Source organism: Coregonus clupeaformis, unplaced genomic scaffold, assembly GCF_020615455.1.
Source record: "Coregonus clupeaformis isolate EN_2021a unplaced genomic scaffold, ASM2061545v1 scaf0477, whole genome shotgun sequence".
Lineage (NCBI taxonomy): Eukaryota > Metazoa > Chordata > Actinopteri > Salmoniformes > Salmonidae > Coregonus > Coregonus clupeaformis.
The window spans coordinates 143,959-160,394 of NW_025533932.1; the positions used below are offsets into that span (position 1 = coordinate 143,959).

General features: G+C 43.5%; 1 protein-coding gene across 1 annotated transcript in view; it reads right to left on the reverse strand.

The window, feature by feature from the left end:
- LOC121533938 (carboxyl-terminal PDZ ligand of neuronal nitric oxide synthase protein) overlaps positions 1–15,171 on the reverse strand; it is a 140,028-nt gene extending 124,857 nt beyond the window's left edge. Inside the window, exons 1-2 of the mRNA XM_045215591.1 lie at positions 14,610–15,171; positions 14,295–14,366 (exon numbers count right to left, since the gene is read on the reverse strand). Coding sequence (XP_045071526.1) covers positions 14,295–14,366; positions 14,610–14,714 — 177 coding nt within the window. The 5' untranslated portion in view covers positions 14,715–15,171. The remainder of the gene's footprint in view (positions 1–14,294; positions 14,367–14,609) is intronic.
- Between the last annotated feature and the right edge of the window lie 1,265 nt (positions 15,172–16,436).

Here is a 16,436-nt window from a genome sequence, read left to right on the forward strand (position 1 = left end):
GTATCTCAGAAATCTATTTGCATTGCTAGTTATAGCCAAATGTTAGCTAGCTAGCTAACATTGAACCTAGTTGGTTCACTTTAGCTAACTGCAGATTCATACAACAGCATTTCATGTGGCTAACTATGACAATCAGTTTGTATTACTAGTAGTATGGGTTGGGATTATGGTTCATTGTTTAGCTAGCTAGTTAGCTAGCTACATGTCTAAACAAAAGACTCCACTTCGCCAGATGATTACATGACCCATCAAGTTAGCCCGCTGTGTCTGGGGGTGATTACGGCCATCTATTGTATTTCATGAACATGTGTACATGTCTAGACAATAGTGACCCATCCACTTACCTAAATGTGGCTGGGGGGTGGTTATAGCATTTCTTTCACATGTCCCATCAATTTAGACAAGTGTGTCTGGTAGAGTTGTGCCGACATGGCCATACTCGTATTCGTAATCGTATCCATAAATTGACAGTTGATAGTTGGATCGGATGATACTTGTGATCAGTGGCGTGTATTCATGGATGCCAAGGGAAGCCAGACTTCCCCAATTAATTAAGAAATATATACATTACCGTTCAAAAGTTTGGGGTCACTTAGAAATGTCCTTGTTTTCGAAAGAAAAGCATTTTTTTTGTCCATTAAAATAACATCAAATTGATCAGAAATACAGTGTAGACATTGTTAATGTTGTAAATGGCTATTGTAGCTGGAAACGGCAGATTTTTAATGGAATATCTACAGAGGCCCATTATCAGCAACCATCAGTCCTGTGTTCCAATGGCACGTTGTGTTTGCTAATCCAAGTTTATCATTTTAAAGGCTTATTGATCATTAGAAAACCCTTTTGCAATTATGTTAGCACAGCTGAAAACTGTTGTGCTGATTAAAGAAGCAATAAAACTGGCCTTCTAGAGACTAGTTGAGTATCTGGAGCATCAGCAATTGTGGGTTCGATTACAGGCTCAAAATGGCCAGAAACAAATAACTTCCTTCTGAAACGCATCAGTCTATTCTTGTTCTGAGAAATGAAGGCTATTCCATGCGAAAACTGGCTCTTACCAGAATAGAAAGAGGAGTTGGAGGCCCCGGTTAACAACTGAGCAACAGGACCAATACATTAGAGTGTCCAGTTTGAGAAACAGACGCCTCACAGGTCCTCAACTGGCAGCTTCATTAAATAGTACCCGCAAAACACCAGTCTCAACGTCAACAGTGAAAAGGTGACTCCGGGATGCTGACCTTCTAGGCAGAGTTGCAAAGAAAAAGCCATATCTCAGACTGGCCAATAAAAATAGAAGATTCAGATGGGCAAAAGAACACAGACACTAGACAGAGGAAGATTGGAAAAAAAGTGTTATGGACAGACGAATCGAAGTTTGAGGTGTTCGGATCACAAAGAAGAACATTTGTGAGACGCAGATCAAATGAAAAGATGCTGGAGGAGTGCTTGATGCCATCTGTCAAGCATGGTGGAGGCAATGTGATGGTCTAAAATGTCAACAACAAAAAATGTCTGGGGGTGCTTTGGTGGTGGTAAAGTGTGAGATTTGTACAGGGTAAAAGGGATCTTGAAGAAGGAAGGCTATCACTCCATTTTGCAACGCCATGCCGTACCCTGTTGACGGCGCTTGATTGGAGCCAATTTCCTCCTACAACAGGACAATGACCCAAAGCACAGCTCCAAACTATGCAAGAGCTATTTAGGGAAGAAGCAGTCAGCTGGTATTCTGTCTATAATGGAGTGGCCAGCACATTCACCGGATCTCAACCCTATTGAGCTGTTGTGGGAGCAGCTTGACCGTATAGTACGTAAGAAGTGCCCATCAAGCCAATCCAACTTGTGGGAGGTGCTTCAGGAAGCATGGGGTGACATCTCTTCAGATTACCTCAACAAATTGACAACTAGAATGCCAAAGGTCTGCAAGGCTGTAATTGCTGCAAATGGAGGATTCTTTGACGAAAGCAAAGTTTGAAGGACACAATTATTATTTCAATTAAAAATCATTATTTCTAACCTTGTCAATGACTACATTTCCTATCATTTTGCTATATTTCCTATTCAAACTCATTTTCATGGAAAACAAGGACATTTCTAAGTGACCCCAAACTTTTGAACGGTAGTGTATATATATATAAAATAATTTATTTAGTCTCTCTGTGTTTTCACAATTTTCGTTCAATTCACAAGAGGCTGATTGTATCTCACCGGAGAAAGCATCCAAGCGAGCGTGTAGGCTATCTATCTGATGCTGTCTGGTCATAAAGAGTATGACATTGTTGCCGCCCGTAGCATTGAATGTAAGGGAAACCAGCGAGCATTTGACCTCCCTCGATAAAAAAAGTATAAAAGAAATAGCCAATCAGCACTGAGCTAAACTGAGTGAGCTCAACTGTGAATAGTCCTGGTGCACCCCAAAAAAATGGGGAAGCCAGTTTGGATTTGGCTTCTCTCCTATCACGTCGCATCAAGAGAAATACGTCATTGACAGAAACAACTTGAATTGTTGCATCTCATTGTATTGTTGTCCTCCGGTGGCTAGCTAGCTAAAATTGGCCCTTTCCTAAATTAGCCATGGATGGAGATGGGGATTTGGACTTGTGGTTTTACTTAATTCTCCGTACTGGCCAATGATTATAACGGCGATTCTGATCCAACCATAAATGCATACATTATGCCCCTGGACTGAGAGGATGGAAGTTCAATATGTAGCAGGATCAACGTACAGCCCGCCCTTCTCTTTACAGTAGGGCTGTCGCCGACCCAAAATAATATTGGTAGAGCGAAAGTCGATTGGTCAAAAAAAATATTATGTGTATTTTTCCATATATAGACACACCCTATGTGTTTTAATAAAATCAACTATATGCATTGAGCTTGTCTGATGCTTTAAGCTTACTGTTTGATGAAACAAGACACAAATGACTCAAGGGGGAGCCAGAGATCTAGATAACCAGAAAAAAAAATCACCTGACCCAACCATTCTCATCCCTCTCCTGCTAGCTTTCACAGATTCTGCCATTACTCTCCTGAAGTTGCCGGTAATAGGCTACACGAGGAGTTGGCAACCTTTCTCATGTGGAATGCCAAGTTATCTTACCATTTCTACTGATCTGCATGCCAGTTATGATTTTCATATGCACATTTTCGTGGTACAGTTTTATTTGAATTATAATAATGTATTCATATCTCAAAATCATTGTCATGTGGTTAATCAAAATTCTATCAAAATCAAAATTAAAATTATACAAACCTAAAAAGTTACGTCTTTTGCCATTGCCAACTATGTAAAAATAGCCTGTATAAAGCCAACAAATAAAAACATTGCAGCCTGCAGGTAGAAAATATCCTGATACAAATAAATATCCTATAAATCACATTGGCTATGCATGGCCTGTCTGCAACTAACTTGAAACATTGTATCAACTATTAACTTGGGTCCAGCTGAAGCTTGCCCTAGCGAACTTGCAACATTGTATAAAATATTCTGGGCCCCTCAGAGTTTCCTGTGCCAGTGAGCTCGGGACAGACACAGCTGTATTTGCACAAGGGATAAGAAGCAGTGCTTGACTTGGGCAGGAGAGCTGAGTACCGACACCTCAAATTTGAGCTCCTGTTCCTCTTATAGAATATTAGCTCAAAAGTATCGTAGAGCTCCTGAACCTAAATATAAACAGTACCAGCACCCAAAATGAGTTCCGGAACATATTTCAGTCCAAGTCAAGCACTGGTAAGAAGTAATCAGGTAGGCCTATTTTATGAAATTTCCCCTGGATCAGAGAATGACATTTTTCCCTTTCACGCTGAGTGGTTATTGAAAGGGAGAGAGCTGGAAAGATTTTTCAAATACATTGAGGAACTATTGTCATTTTCAATGGATGTAAAAACAGACTTTGTTTGTTTGCTGTTTGAGTAGAAGAAAACATTGCTTTGAGAAGCCCAACAGCTCATTAGTGGTGGTGCGTTAAGCCAATCAGAATTACTATCAGATCCCCAAATGGGCACATTTATATGCCTACATTTGCACGCAGGCCAGGTGGCCTATAGGCCTACTTCTAAGTGTAATCAGGTGTGCGTCCTTACTCAAGATTGACAGAAGCGCTCCAAACAAAAGACAATGACTAAATTGAATTGACAAAACTTGTAAATGGAATGAAATAAACCAAAATATGTTCCTCACAAGTGTTGCATAGGTTGTGCACTCTGCAAACAATGTGTCCACTCCGACAATGAGAACGGTAAACGGAATAATAATATATTGAATGCATTAACAGAAATTACCGTAACCAAACAAACATTGTAGGTTAGAAATGATAGGAATTAATGGTAAATGTACTACTGGTGATATATGTAATGGTGAATTGAACAATCAAACACAACATCTCACACAATGATGTTATGAAACAATAAATGTGCACAAATTGGCGGGAGAGAGCGCATTCTGGCGAGAGAAGTGCATTGTGCATCTAGGCACTGCATGGTCAATCCGACAATCCGTGGGTTAAAGGTTTATTACATTTTACATTTTAGTCATTTAGCAGACGCTCTTATCCAGAGCGACTTACAGGAGCAATTAGGGTTAAGTGCCTTGCTCAAGGGCACATTAACGTCATTTAGCAGACGCTCTTAGCCAGAGCGACTCACAAATTGGTGCGTTCACCCTATAGCCAGTGGGATAACCACTTTACAATTTGGGGGGGGGGGGGGGGTTAGAAGGATTACTTTATCCTATCCCAGGTATTCCTTAAAGAGGTGGGGTTTCAAATGTCTCCGGAAGGTGGTGAGTGACTCCAACTTTCAAAGCAGAATTACTTTCCCATTGTTCCTCAACTGCAGTGTATGATATACCATTTTGTAGCTCTGAGTCTCTACTTTTATCCAATGTAAAAAACACAATTTCAAATTTTGCTACATAAGACCGAATCGAGGCAGTCGGTCACATATGGATAAACTGCTGATGTTTCAAAGGGCATCATCTAGACAGCAGAATTAGTAGCTAGTTGTAGTCAATTGATGTATTCTGGCGCATTGGAGCTCTCTTCTCATCCTTTGTCTGTCTCTAATCATTTCATCCCTGCTGGTTTATCAGAGCACCGTCAATTAACCCAGCTAAGGCAGATTAATGAGAAATTAATCCCTTTAAGACACTGCAAAGGTCTCTTCTCCTATGAAGAGCTGCAGCTCCAGTACTGAGGCTATACAGGGAGGCTAAGGTAAGATATAGAGCCTGATTCTCTACCCCTTCTACTATTCATCTCCCAGCAAAGATTTCTCATAATGCTCTGCTGTAAATCACTCATATTAAATTTCCTTTAATCCTCAGAGAATAATTAATTATTCGTATGTGTGTGTGCGTCAGTGGCGTAGCGCAGTTTTGTGGGGCCCCCCGCAAAGTCCGAGCAAGGCCCCCTCAAATAATGAACTATATGTTTTCAAAATGCATACTGCCTCCAGGTCATTGCAAAGTGGTGTGTGACACCCTGATGAAGCCTTCCGTTGCCTATGTTTGCTGTTTGAGATGCTGTAGCAGCAGCTCTCGCGCTGTCTGACAGTTTATCCACTCAATGGCTCTGTATCTGTATGCTGTACGCGTGTGATAAATAAGATAGGCCTACATAACGAATATACTGTACACACGCGCCCATTTAATTCCACTGAATTATGCAAATTAACCTATAGACCAATAAGCAAAACCAATCAAATGTATTTCCATCAATGAATAGGCTAAAAAGCATTATTTCGCAATAGGATATTTTCTTTTCAAGGACAATTGGCCAGCGGCAATTTTATTTCTGTCTTTTCAATTTTTTTATTGGTTATCAGGTATGGCAGTTCTAATAGGTGACTCACACACACTATCAACAAGTTGCTTGGCAACCGCAGTGACTCATGACTCAGGGAAACAATCTTTTGCTGCAATACTAGTGAGATAAGCTGACAGTGAGACAAACCAACACAGCTATTTTACAACAAGCCTACATATTGACCTTTATTCGTCTCCTCAGGGGCAAATTCGGTCTATGTGACAATAAAAAATAAAATAAATAAAAACTTTTAGGGGGTATCTTCTGGACAAATTAGCACAATTACACAAGTACACCGGGGGCAAACTACCCGCCCTCCAGGACACCTACAGCACCCGATGTCACAGGAAGGCCAAAAAGATCATCAAGGACATCAACCACCCGAGCCACTGCCTGTTCACCCCGCTATCATCCAGAAGGCGAGGTCAGTACAGGTGCATCAAAGCTGGGACCGAGCGACTGAAAAACAGCTTCTATCTCAAGGCCATCAGACTGTTAAATAGCACTAGCACAGTCGAGGCTGCTGCCTATAGACATACACTACTGGTCAAAAGTTTTAGAACACCTACTCATTCAAGAGTTTTTCTTTATTTTTACTATCCTACATTGTAGAATAATAGTGAAGACATCAAAACTATGAAATAACACATATGGAATCATGTATAACCAAAAAAGTGTTAAACAAATCAAAACATGTGTTATATTTGAGATTCTTCAAATAGCCACCCTTTGCCTTAATGACAGCTTTGCACACTTGGCATTCTCTCAACCAGCTTCATGAGGTAGTCACCTGGAATGCATTTCAATTAACAGGTGTGCCTTCTTGAAAAGTTAATTTGTGGAATTTCTTTCCTTCTTAATGCGCTTGAGCCAATCAGTTTTGTTGTGACAAGGTACAGTGGGGAAAAAAAAGTATTTAGTCAGCCACCAATTGTGCAAGTTATCCCACTTAAAAAGATGAGAGAGGCCTGTAATTTTCATCATAGGTACACGTCAACTATGACAGACAAATTGAGCATTATTTTCCAGAAAATCACATTGTAGGATTTTTTATGAATTTATTTGCAAATTATGGTGGAAAATAAGTATTTGGTCACCTACAAACAAGCAAGATTTCTGGCTCTCACAGACCTGTAACTTCTTCTTTAAAAGGCTCCTCTGTCCTCCACTCGTTACCTGTATTAATGGCACCTGTATGAACTTGCTATCAGTATAAAAGACACCTGTCCACAACCTCAAACAGTCACACTCCAAACTCCACTATGGCCAAGACCAAAGAGCTGTCAAAGGACACCAGAAACAAAATTGTAGACCTGCACCAAGCTGGGAAGACTGAATCTGCAATAGGTAAGCAGCTTGGTTTGAAGAAATCAACTGTGGGAGCAATTATTAGGAAATGGAAGACATACAAGACCACTGATAATCTCCCTCGATCTGGGGCTCCACGCAAGATCTCACCCCGTGGGGTCAAAATGATCAAAAGAACGGTGAGCAAAAATCCCAGAACCACACGGGGGGACCTAGTGAATGACCTGCAGAGAGCTGGGACCAAAGTAACAAAGCTACCATCAGTAACACACTACGCCGCCAGGGACTCAAATCCTGCAGTGCCAGACGTGTCCCCCTGCTTAAGCCAGTACATGTCCAGGCCCATCTGAAGTTTGCTAGAGTGCATTTGGATGATCCAGAAGAGGATTGGGAGAATGTCATATGGTCAGATGAAACCAAAATATAACTTTTTGGTAAAAACTCAACTCGTCGTGTTTGGAGGACAAAGAATGCTGAGTTGCATCCAAAGAACACCATACCTACTGTGAAGCATGGGGGTGGAAACATCATGCTTTGGGGCTGTTTTTCTGCAAAGGGACCAGGACGACTGATCCGTGTAAAGGAAAGAATGAATGGGGCCATGTATCGTGAGATTTTGAGTGAAAACCTCCTTCCATCAGCAAGGGCATTGAAGATGAAACGTGGCTGGGTCTTTCAGCATGACAGTGATCCCAAACACACCGCCCGGGCAACGAAGGAGTGGCTTCGTAAGAAGCATTTCAAGGTCCTGGAGTGGCCTAGCCAGTCTCCAGATCTCAACCCCATATAAAATCTTTAGAGGGAGTTGAAAGTCCGTGTTGCCCAGCGACAGCCCAGTAACATCACTGCTCTAGAGGAGATCAGCATGGAGGAATGTGCCAAAATACCAGCAACAGTGTGTGAATACCTTGTGAAGACTTACAGAAAACGTTTGACCTGTGTCATTGCCAACAAAGGGTATATAACAAAGTATTGAGAAACTTTTGTTATTGACCAAATACTTATTTTCCACCATAATTTGCAAATAAATTCATAAAAAATCGTACAATGTGATTTTCTGGAGAAAAAAAATCTCATTTTGTCTGTCATAGTTGACGTGTACCTATGATGAAAATTACAGGCCTCTCTCATCTTTTTAAGTGGGAGAACTTGCACAATTGGTGGCTGACTAAATACTTTTTTCCCCACTGTATATATACAGAAGATAGCCCTATTTGGTAAAAGACCAAGTCCATATTATGGCAGCTCAAATAAATAAACAAAGAGAAACGACAGTCCATCATTACTTTAAGACATGAAGGTCAGTCAATACGGAACATTTCTAGAACTTTTAAAGTTTCTTCAAGTGCAGTCTCAAAAACCATGAAGCGCTATGATGAAACTGGCTCTCATGAGGACCGCCACAGGAATGGAAGACCCAGAGTTACCTCTGCTGCAGAGGATAAGTTCATTAGAGTTACCAGCCTCAGAAATTGCAGCCCAAATAAATGCTACACAGAGCTCAAGTAACAGACACATCTCAACATCAACTGTTCAGAGGAGACTGTGTGAATCAGGCCTTCATGGTCGAATTGCTGCAAAGAAACCACTACTAAAGGACACCAATGAGACTTGCTTGGGCCAAGAAACACGAGCCATGGACATTAGACCGGTGGAAATGTGTCCTTTGGTCTGGAGTCCAAATGTGAGATTTTTGCTTCCAACTGCGTGGCTTTGTGAGACACGGTGTGGGTGAACGGAGGAAGTGTTATGGTGTGGGGGTGCTTTGCTGGTGACACTGTCTGTGATTTATTTAGAAATCAAGACACACTTAACCAGCATGGCTACCACAGCATTCTGCAGCGATACGCCATCCCATCTGGTTTGGGCTTAGCGGGACCATCATTTGTTTTTCAACAGGACAATGACCCAACACACCTCTAGGCTGTGTAAGGGCTATTTTACCAAGAAGGAGAGTGATGGAATGCTGCATCAGATGACCTGGCTTCCACAATCCCCCGACCTCAACCCAATTGACAAGGTTTGGGATGAGTCGGACCGCAGAGTGAAGGAAAAGCAGCCAACAAGTGCTCAGCATATGTGGGAACTCCTTCAAGACTGTTGGAAAAGCATTCCAGGTGAAGCTGGTTGAGAGAATGCCAAGAGTGTGCAAAGCTGTCCGCAAGGCAAAGGGTGGCTGTCACGATCGTCGGATACAGAGGACCAATGCTCAGCGTTATTTGCGAACATGCTTTTATTAAATGATACACAAACAAAATAACAAAATCGATACGTGACGTCCAAAGGTGCAAAACACAAACCTACACAGGAACAAGATCCCACAAACACTGTGGAAAAACAGACTGTTTAAATATGGTTCCCAATCAGAGACAACCAGCAACAGCTGACACTCGTTGCCTCTGATTGAGAACCACTCTGGCCAACATAGAAACACAATACAAGAACTATACCCTAGAAACACAAAACTAGAACAACATAAAGAACACTCACACCTTGGCTCAACATACAAGCGTCCCCAGAGCCAGGGCGTGACAGTACCCCCCCCCCAAAGGCGCGGACTCCGACCGCGCCAACAGAACACCACAGGGGAGGGACCGGGTGGGCACTCCGCCTTGGCGGCGGATCCGGCTCTGGGCATGATCCCCACTCCCTCTCTAAACCCCCACAGTACCCCTGGTCCGGTCTGGCCCTGCTGACCGGAGCTGGACTGCACACTGGTGGAGCGGATTGCTCTAGCTCCGGCGTGAAGCAGCTGACCCGTGCCGAACCAGGCACCGGTGGAACAGGCACGGCTGTGCCGGACTGACGGAGCAGGAACGGGCCGAGCCGGGCTGAACGAAACGCACCCCTGACTTGGTGCGGGGAGCAGGAGCGGGCCGGACCGGGCTGACGAAGCGCACCACTGACTTGGTGCGGGGAGCAGGAATGGGCCGAGCCGGGCTGACGAAGCGCACCACTGGCTTGGTGCGGGGAGCAGGAACTGGCCGGGCCAGGCTGGCGACGCGCACCATTGGCTTGGTGCGGGGAGCAGGAACAGGCCGGGCCGGCGACGCGCACCATTGGCTTGGTGCGGGGAGCAGGAACAGGCCGGACTGGGCTGGCGACGCGCACCACAGGCTCGGTGCGAGGGACAGGAACAGGCCGGACCGTACTGGGGACAAACACCACTGGCCCTACGCGGGGATCAGGAACGGACCGGACTGGTAACACACCCCAGTACCTCTCGCCGTGCCTCTACACTTTCCTTTCCCTTTGTGACCAGTGGCTCCCGTAACCTGGCGGCCTCCTCTGCCAACCCGCTGGACCGCTCTATCGCGGCCTCCTGCTGCCCCGTCGTCCACGGCGTGAGCCCCCCCCCTAAAAATTCTGGGTGTCTCTCCTCCCCGTGGACCAGGCCTCCATATCTCTCGCCAGACTCTCACCCCACTGCTCCAAAGTCCAACCTCTCTGCTCTTCACTTGGCTTGGCCCAGTCGAGGTTGCAAAGGAGATCCGCTAGAGATTCCCCTGGCGATGGCTCCTGGACACGCTGCTTGGTCCAGTTTTGGTGGGATCTTCTGTCACGATCGTCGGATACAGAGGACCAATGCGCAGCGTTATTTGCGAACATGCTTTTATTAAATGATACACGAACAAAATAACAAAATCGATACGTGACGTCCAAAGGTGCAAACCACAAACCTACACAGGAACAAGATCCCACAAACACTGTGGAAAAACAGACTGTTTAAATATGGTTCCCAATCAGAGACAACCAGCAACAGCTGACACTCGTTGCCTCTGATTGAGAACCACTCTGGCCAACATAGAAACACAATACAAGAACTATACCCTAGAAACACAAAACTAGAACAACATAAAGAACACTCACACCCTGGCTCAACATACAAGCGTCCCCAGAGCCAGGGCGTGACAGTGGCTATTTGAAGAATCTCAAATATAAAATATATTTTGATTTGTTTAACACTTTTTTGTTACCTCATGATTCCATATGTGTTATTTCATAGTTTTGATGTCTTCACTATTATTCTACAATGTAGAAAATAGTAAAAAATAAAGAAAAACCCTTGAATGAGTAGGTGTTCTAAAACTTTTGACCGGTAGTGTAGACTTGAAATCACTGGCCACTTTAACCCTCCCGTTGTCCTAGGGTCAAAATGACCCGCCACTGTGTTGAACCAACTTTATTTAATTTTTATATTTTTTGGATCATTTGTGAGAAGGAGGCAGTGAGACTTTAAAGAAAGTCTCACTGCCTCCTTCTCACAAATGATCCCAAAAATATAAACATTTAATAAAGCTGGTTCAACACAGTGGCGGGTCATTTTGACCCTCGGACAACGGGAGGGTTAAGACACTAACAGCTTACAGACGGTAGGCAATTAAGGTCACAGTTATGAAAGCTTAGGACACTAAAGAGGCCTTTCTTCTGACTGAAAAACACCAAAAGAAAGATGCCCAGGGTCCCTGCTCATCTGCGTGAACGTGCCTTAGGCATGCTGTAAGGAGGCATGAGGACTGCAGATGTGGCCAGGGCAATAAATTACTGTGAGACGCCTAAGACAGCTCTACATGGAGACAGGACGGACAGCTGATCGTCCTTGCAGTGGCAGACCACGTGTAACAACACCTGCACAGGATCGGTACATCCGAACATCACACATGCGGGACAGTTACACCAGGAACGCACAATCCCTCCATCAGTGCTCAGACTGTCCGCAATAGGCTGAGAGAGGTTGGACTGAGGGCTTGTAGGCCTGTTGTAAGGCAGGTCCTCACCAGACATCACCGGCAACAACGTCGCCTATGGGCACAAACCCACCATCGCTGGACCAAACAGGACTGGCAAAAAGTGCTCTTCAATGACGAGTCGCGGTTTTGTCTCACCAGGGGTGATGGTCGGATTTGCATTTATGGTCGAAGGAATGAGCGTTACACCGAGGCCTGTACTCTGGAGCGGGATCGATTTGGAGGTGGAGGGTCCGTCATTGTCTGGGGCGGTGTGTCACAGCATCATCGGACTGAGCTTGTTTTCATTGCAGGCAATCTCAAAGCTGTGCGTTACAGGGAAGACATCCTCCTCCCTCATGTGGTACCCTTCCTGCAGGCTCATCCTGACCCTCCAGCATGACAATGCCACCAGCCATACTGCTTGTTCTGTGCGTGATTTCCTGCAAGACAGGAATGTCAGTGTTCTTCCATGGCCAGCGAAGTCTGGGACCTGTTGGATCGGAGGGTGAGGGCTAGGGCCATTTTTGACCCCCCTTTGTTCAGGGACACATTATTCAATTTCTGTTAGTCACATGTCTGTGGAACTTGTTCAGTTTATGTCTCAGTTGTTGAATCTTGTTATGTTCATACAAATATTTACACATGTTAAGTTTGCTGAAAATAAACACAGTTGACAGTGAGAGGACGTTTATTTTTTTGCTGAGTTTATGTATATATTCTTAATTCCATTCCTTACTTAGATTTGTGTGTATTGGGTATATGTTGTGAAATTGTTAGATATTACTGCACTGTCGGAGCTAGAAGCACAAGCATTTCGCTACACGCACAATAACATCTGCTAAACATGTGTATGTGACCAATAAAATCTGATTTGACATCCTCCATATGCTATACATACATACAACCCTTATAGCCCTACACTGATAGTTTAGATTGAGTTTGTAATAACATTGTAATCTAGAACCCACATTGTTACATAGTAACCAGTGCTTTGGAATCACATAGCAGTGGACTTCTGTGATTTTGTTATACAAGTGGACATCCATACTGTTCAACGTACAATACGGGAAGGAGTTGAATGATCCTACTATCAGTTCAGTCATTCAGTATGAGTAGGCCTACAAGATAATACCATACTGTTCAATACGAACAAAGTACACTATTTTTATTAGGCTTACACTGTACTTAACAGGAATAATTACACAGTAATAAGGACACTGCAATATAAAAATGTGACTTGAAAGTTTAAAGTCCATACCAACAGTCTGTCCAGAGATTCCATACCAGGCCCAGATGCCTGTTTCCGGCCTTTGTGTTGACCAGGCCTGTTTTAACTATTTTCACACTGTAAGAGGTAGAGCCTTTTCTGCTGCCAACAACAACAGCTGCTGCTATGCCCCGGCAGGGGTCCGCACTCTGGGCAGGGGGTCTCAGCTCTCAAACAATTAATAGGATCATTTGCACCTTGTGTGTGTGTGTGTGTGTGTGTAGGGGGGGGGGGCTAGACAAGTATCAGAAGCCTGCAACAACAGGGAATGAAGAGCACATCTGAGTAACAATGTCTAAAAATAACAAACAATGATACAAAGCCCTGTTGTGTGGTGGGAGTATGGGAGAACTCTCTCATCTCTCTGATATTCCACATATTTGAAAAACACTACAGATAAAAACTTTCTCCAGAGACGTGATATTCCACAGGAATCTTTCTAGAGATAAAACTCAAAATGCACACGTACTTACAGGAACTTGTAAGCCAGGGCCATGAGCAAATATTGACCCTATAACCTTTGCTTGTACTGGGAAAACAGTGATGACATAGCCTACCTTCACCAAACAGCCAGAATTACCATGCAGAGGCTATACAGGCTATACAACTGGAGAAATTAAACAGGACATAGCTCAAGTAAATGGTCATAAGGCAAGAAACAGAGGATGGTGGTGAATATTGAGGTCAATATTTTAAGATGGACATTGTTGACATAAGCATAGGCTAATAATCGGACAATATTGGACCAATGAAGAGAGCAAGACCGCCAAAAGCAGTTTCTATAAAGCATTTCCACCCCATTGCCTCACTTCAAAGAGCGCCATCCCAGATCACTGTCCGACCGCATGGACCACATGAGAACAAGAAAAAGCGGCCTGTAGACTTTTCAGGAGCCTATAAACCTGAGTAATAACTTATGTATGTTTATATTTTTCTTTACTAACCCAATGTACTCCTGCAAGCCGAGTCATTTATTTGTTATACTTTCTAGTGGCTGGTTAATTGACGCTGGAGGCGGTAGCAGCCAGGCCACCCAGATAGGAACACTGTGATAAGTGCATCTGTGCTTAGTTCTTTCACGTTTTTCTTGCCCACAAATCCAGCAAGATTTATCGCATGGCCTAGCCTACATGGGCATTATGGAATTGTTTCGCAATGGAACTTCTTTAGATGAAGGGCACAACTAACCCGTATTCTTCTCATTGCAGCTACGATCTCCACTCTGCTGTTCGGCCGCGCCACGTCCAGACTGCCGATGTACTGGTTAGGAACAAAACAGAAAGCAATGATAGAAATGTTACCATATTTGTTTTTACTATTGCGATATTCAAACACCCACACTAACAACGTTAAATAGGGAAAAGTAGAAAGGGGATTAGCCTAGGATATAGCCTAGGCTAATACTCAAAAAACCTTAATAAGCAAAATACAACATTGGTTTGTCCAAAGTTAATGATAGTTTAGCAAATAATCTCAATATAATAACATATACAAACAACTCACCTTGGCTTCGAAGTTGATCCCATGTTGGAATGCTTCCTCGTTATGCAATGGAATTCTCAAATCATGGCCATCATCAACTAGATTGTACTTTGTTTTCGCTGGCATGACTGCCGACTATCCGTTTTCACAACACACGGAAAGGAGACGAATTTACTTGTTAATCCAAAACGCTGTCAGACAGCTAAAATATTCCCCAAAATCAGGAGTCCCAAATTCCTTAATTCCAGTGTTCCATCGTAGCGACTGGAGTCGTCCCAGACCTGAGTATCACACTAGCATGTCCAGTGGGCTAGGAGGTGTAACTTTGTATGTATTGCTCACGCAAGTAGGCTGGCTTCCTGTTCTGATACAAAAACAATCGTTGCTCTCCTGCGAATCAACTCACTTCCAAAAATAAGTAGCCCAAGGTTACTTCCAGCGACGTAAGAGCACTTATAACCAAAAACAATTTACACAATAGTCTTTTTTGTTTGTTTTTCTGGTCCTGCCGTATTTCCCCTGTCGAACTTCGCTACAGCGCCATGGCCAGCCTCTTCACTCTCCCCATGGATTCTCAAGGCAGATCGGGATTGGAGGAATCTGGGAATTCCACCTGTTTTCATTGGAACAGAGTTACATCATGGAATAGTAGGAGGGGAGAAACGCTCAAACTCAGCCCCAGGAAAGCGGTGAATGTCAACTAGCGGCACAACGAGAAGGAATAGTTGCTCTTTCGGTCCAACTTTCCTAAAACCTATGTAGTTACATGGTAGTGATTAGTGAGTTACATAGGCATGTAGGAGGCTACAGTGTAGGCCTAATTGCAGTGTAGGTGCATGCTGTTACGCTGTAGGCCTACGTATAACTGTGTTATAACACCTGTTTGTATAAAACGAAAACACATTGGTATGTTTATGCATTGCATTACTAAACCAACTCAAACTAAGTGTGGGTAAATTCTCTCTCACCCAACAATGTATCCTATGTTTTAGATCAGGTATCTTCGTTAGAAGTTAAATTATGATTATGTAGAATAGTGATGTTGTTTAGGCAGAAAGCAATGGATAGACAGCTGCTTGAGATTTAGAAAGAGCAAGACTACCGACTAGTGGTCACCTAAGCTAGTGACTGTAATAAGGCACTCATTATGCAATGCAGGCAATATTCTGGACATCATGCTCTGCACATGATGTGCATAAATGCTGTTTGGTGTTGTATAATGCAGAGTCCCTCTGTGTCACCTGCACTGTAACTTACAGTAAGAAGCAGCGCTCTGCTCCCCAAGGTCTCAAATGTGTGGGGAATTGGAGCAGCACTAATTCACATTCTCAACACTTCACTGGCAGAGGCTAAAGGCTGTCACTGTACTGACTAACTAGTCTGAGGGTGCATCTCAATAGTCTTAAGTGGCTTCATCTCCTCATCTCATTAATCATCAGCATGTTGTCCCAAGCAGTGAAATAGATAATTGCAGTAAAGGCGTTAATCCTAACAGTCTAAAGTCGCTTCCTCTCCTGGGTGAAAATCATATGGATAATACAGGGATGCCTAGGGCCATCTGTTATCACCTATCCTGTGCTTTCAGGTCAGTGTGGATGAGGGAAAGGAGAGGAAGCAACTTTAGATGATTGGAAACAGCCCAAGTCTCACTAGCTCTCTCTCAAAATAACATCATGGATAATCTCCCTTTAGTCTTTTGTCTCCATTTCCATCTGTGTGTGCTCATCATTAAGTGGATTTTGGAGATCAGTCATTATGCTTCCCGATTCTTTAGAAGAGGGATCTCTGATGATTCTGCCGTCACTGACCATTTCTGCTACTAGGCTACTACAGCTGCTGCTGATTATA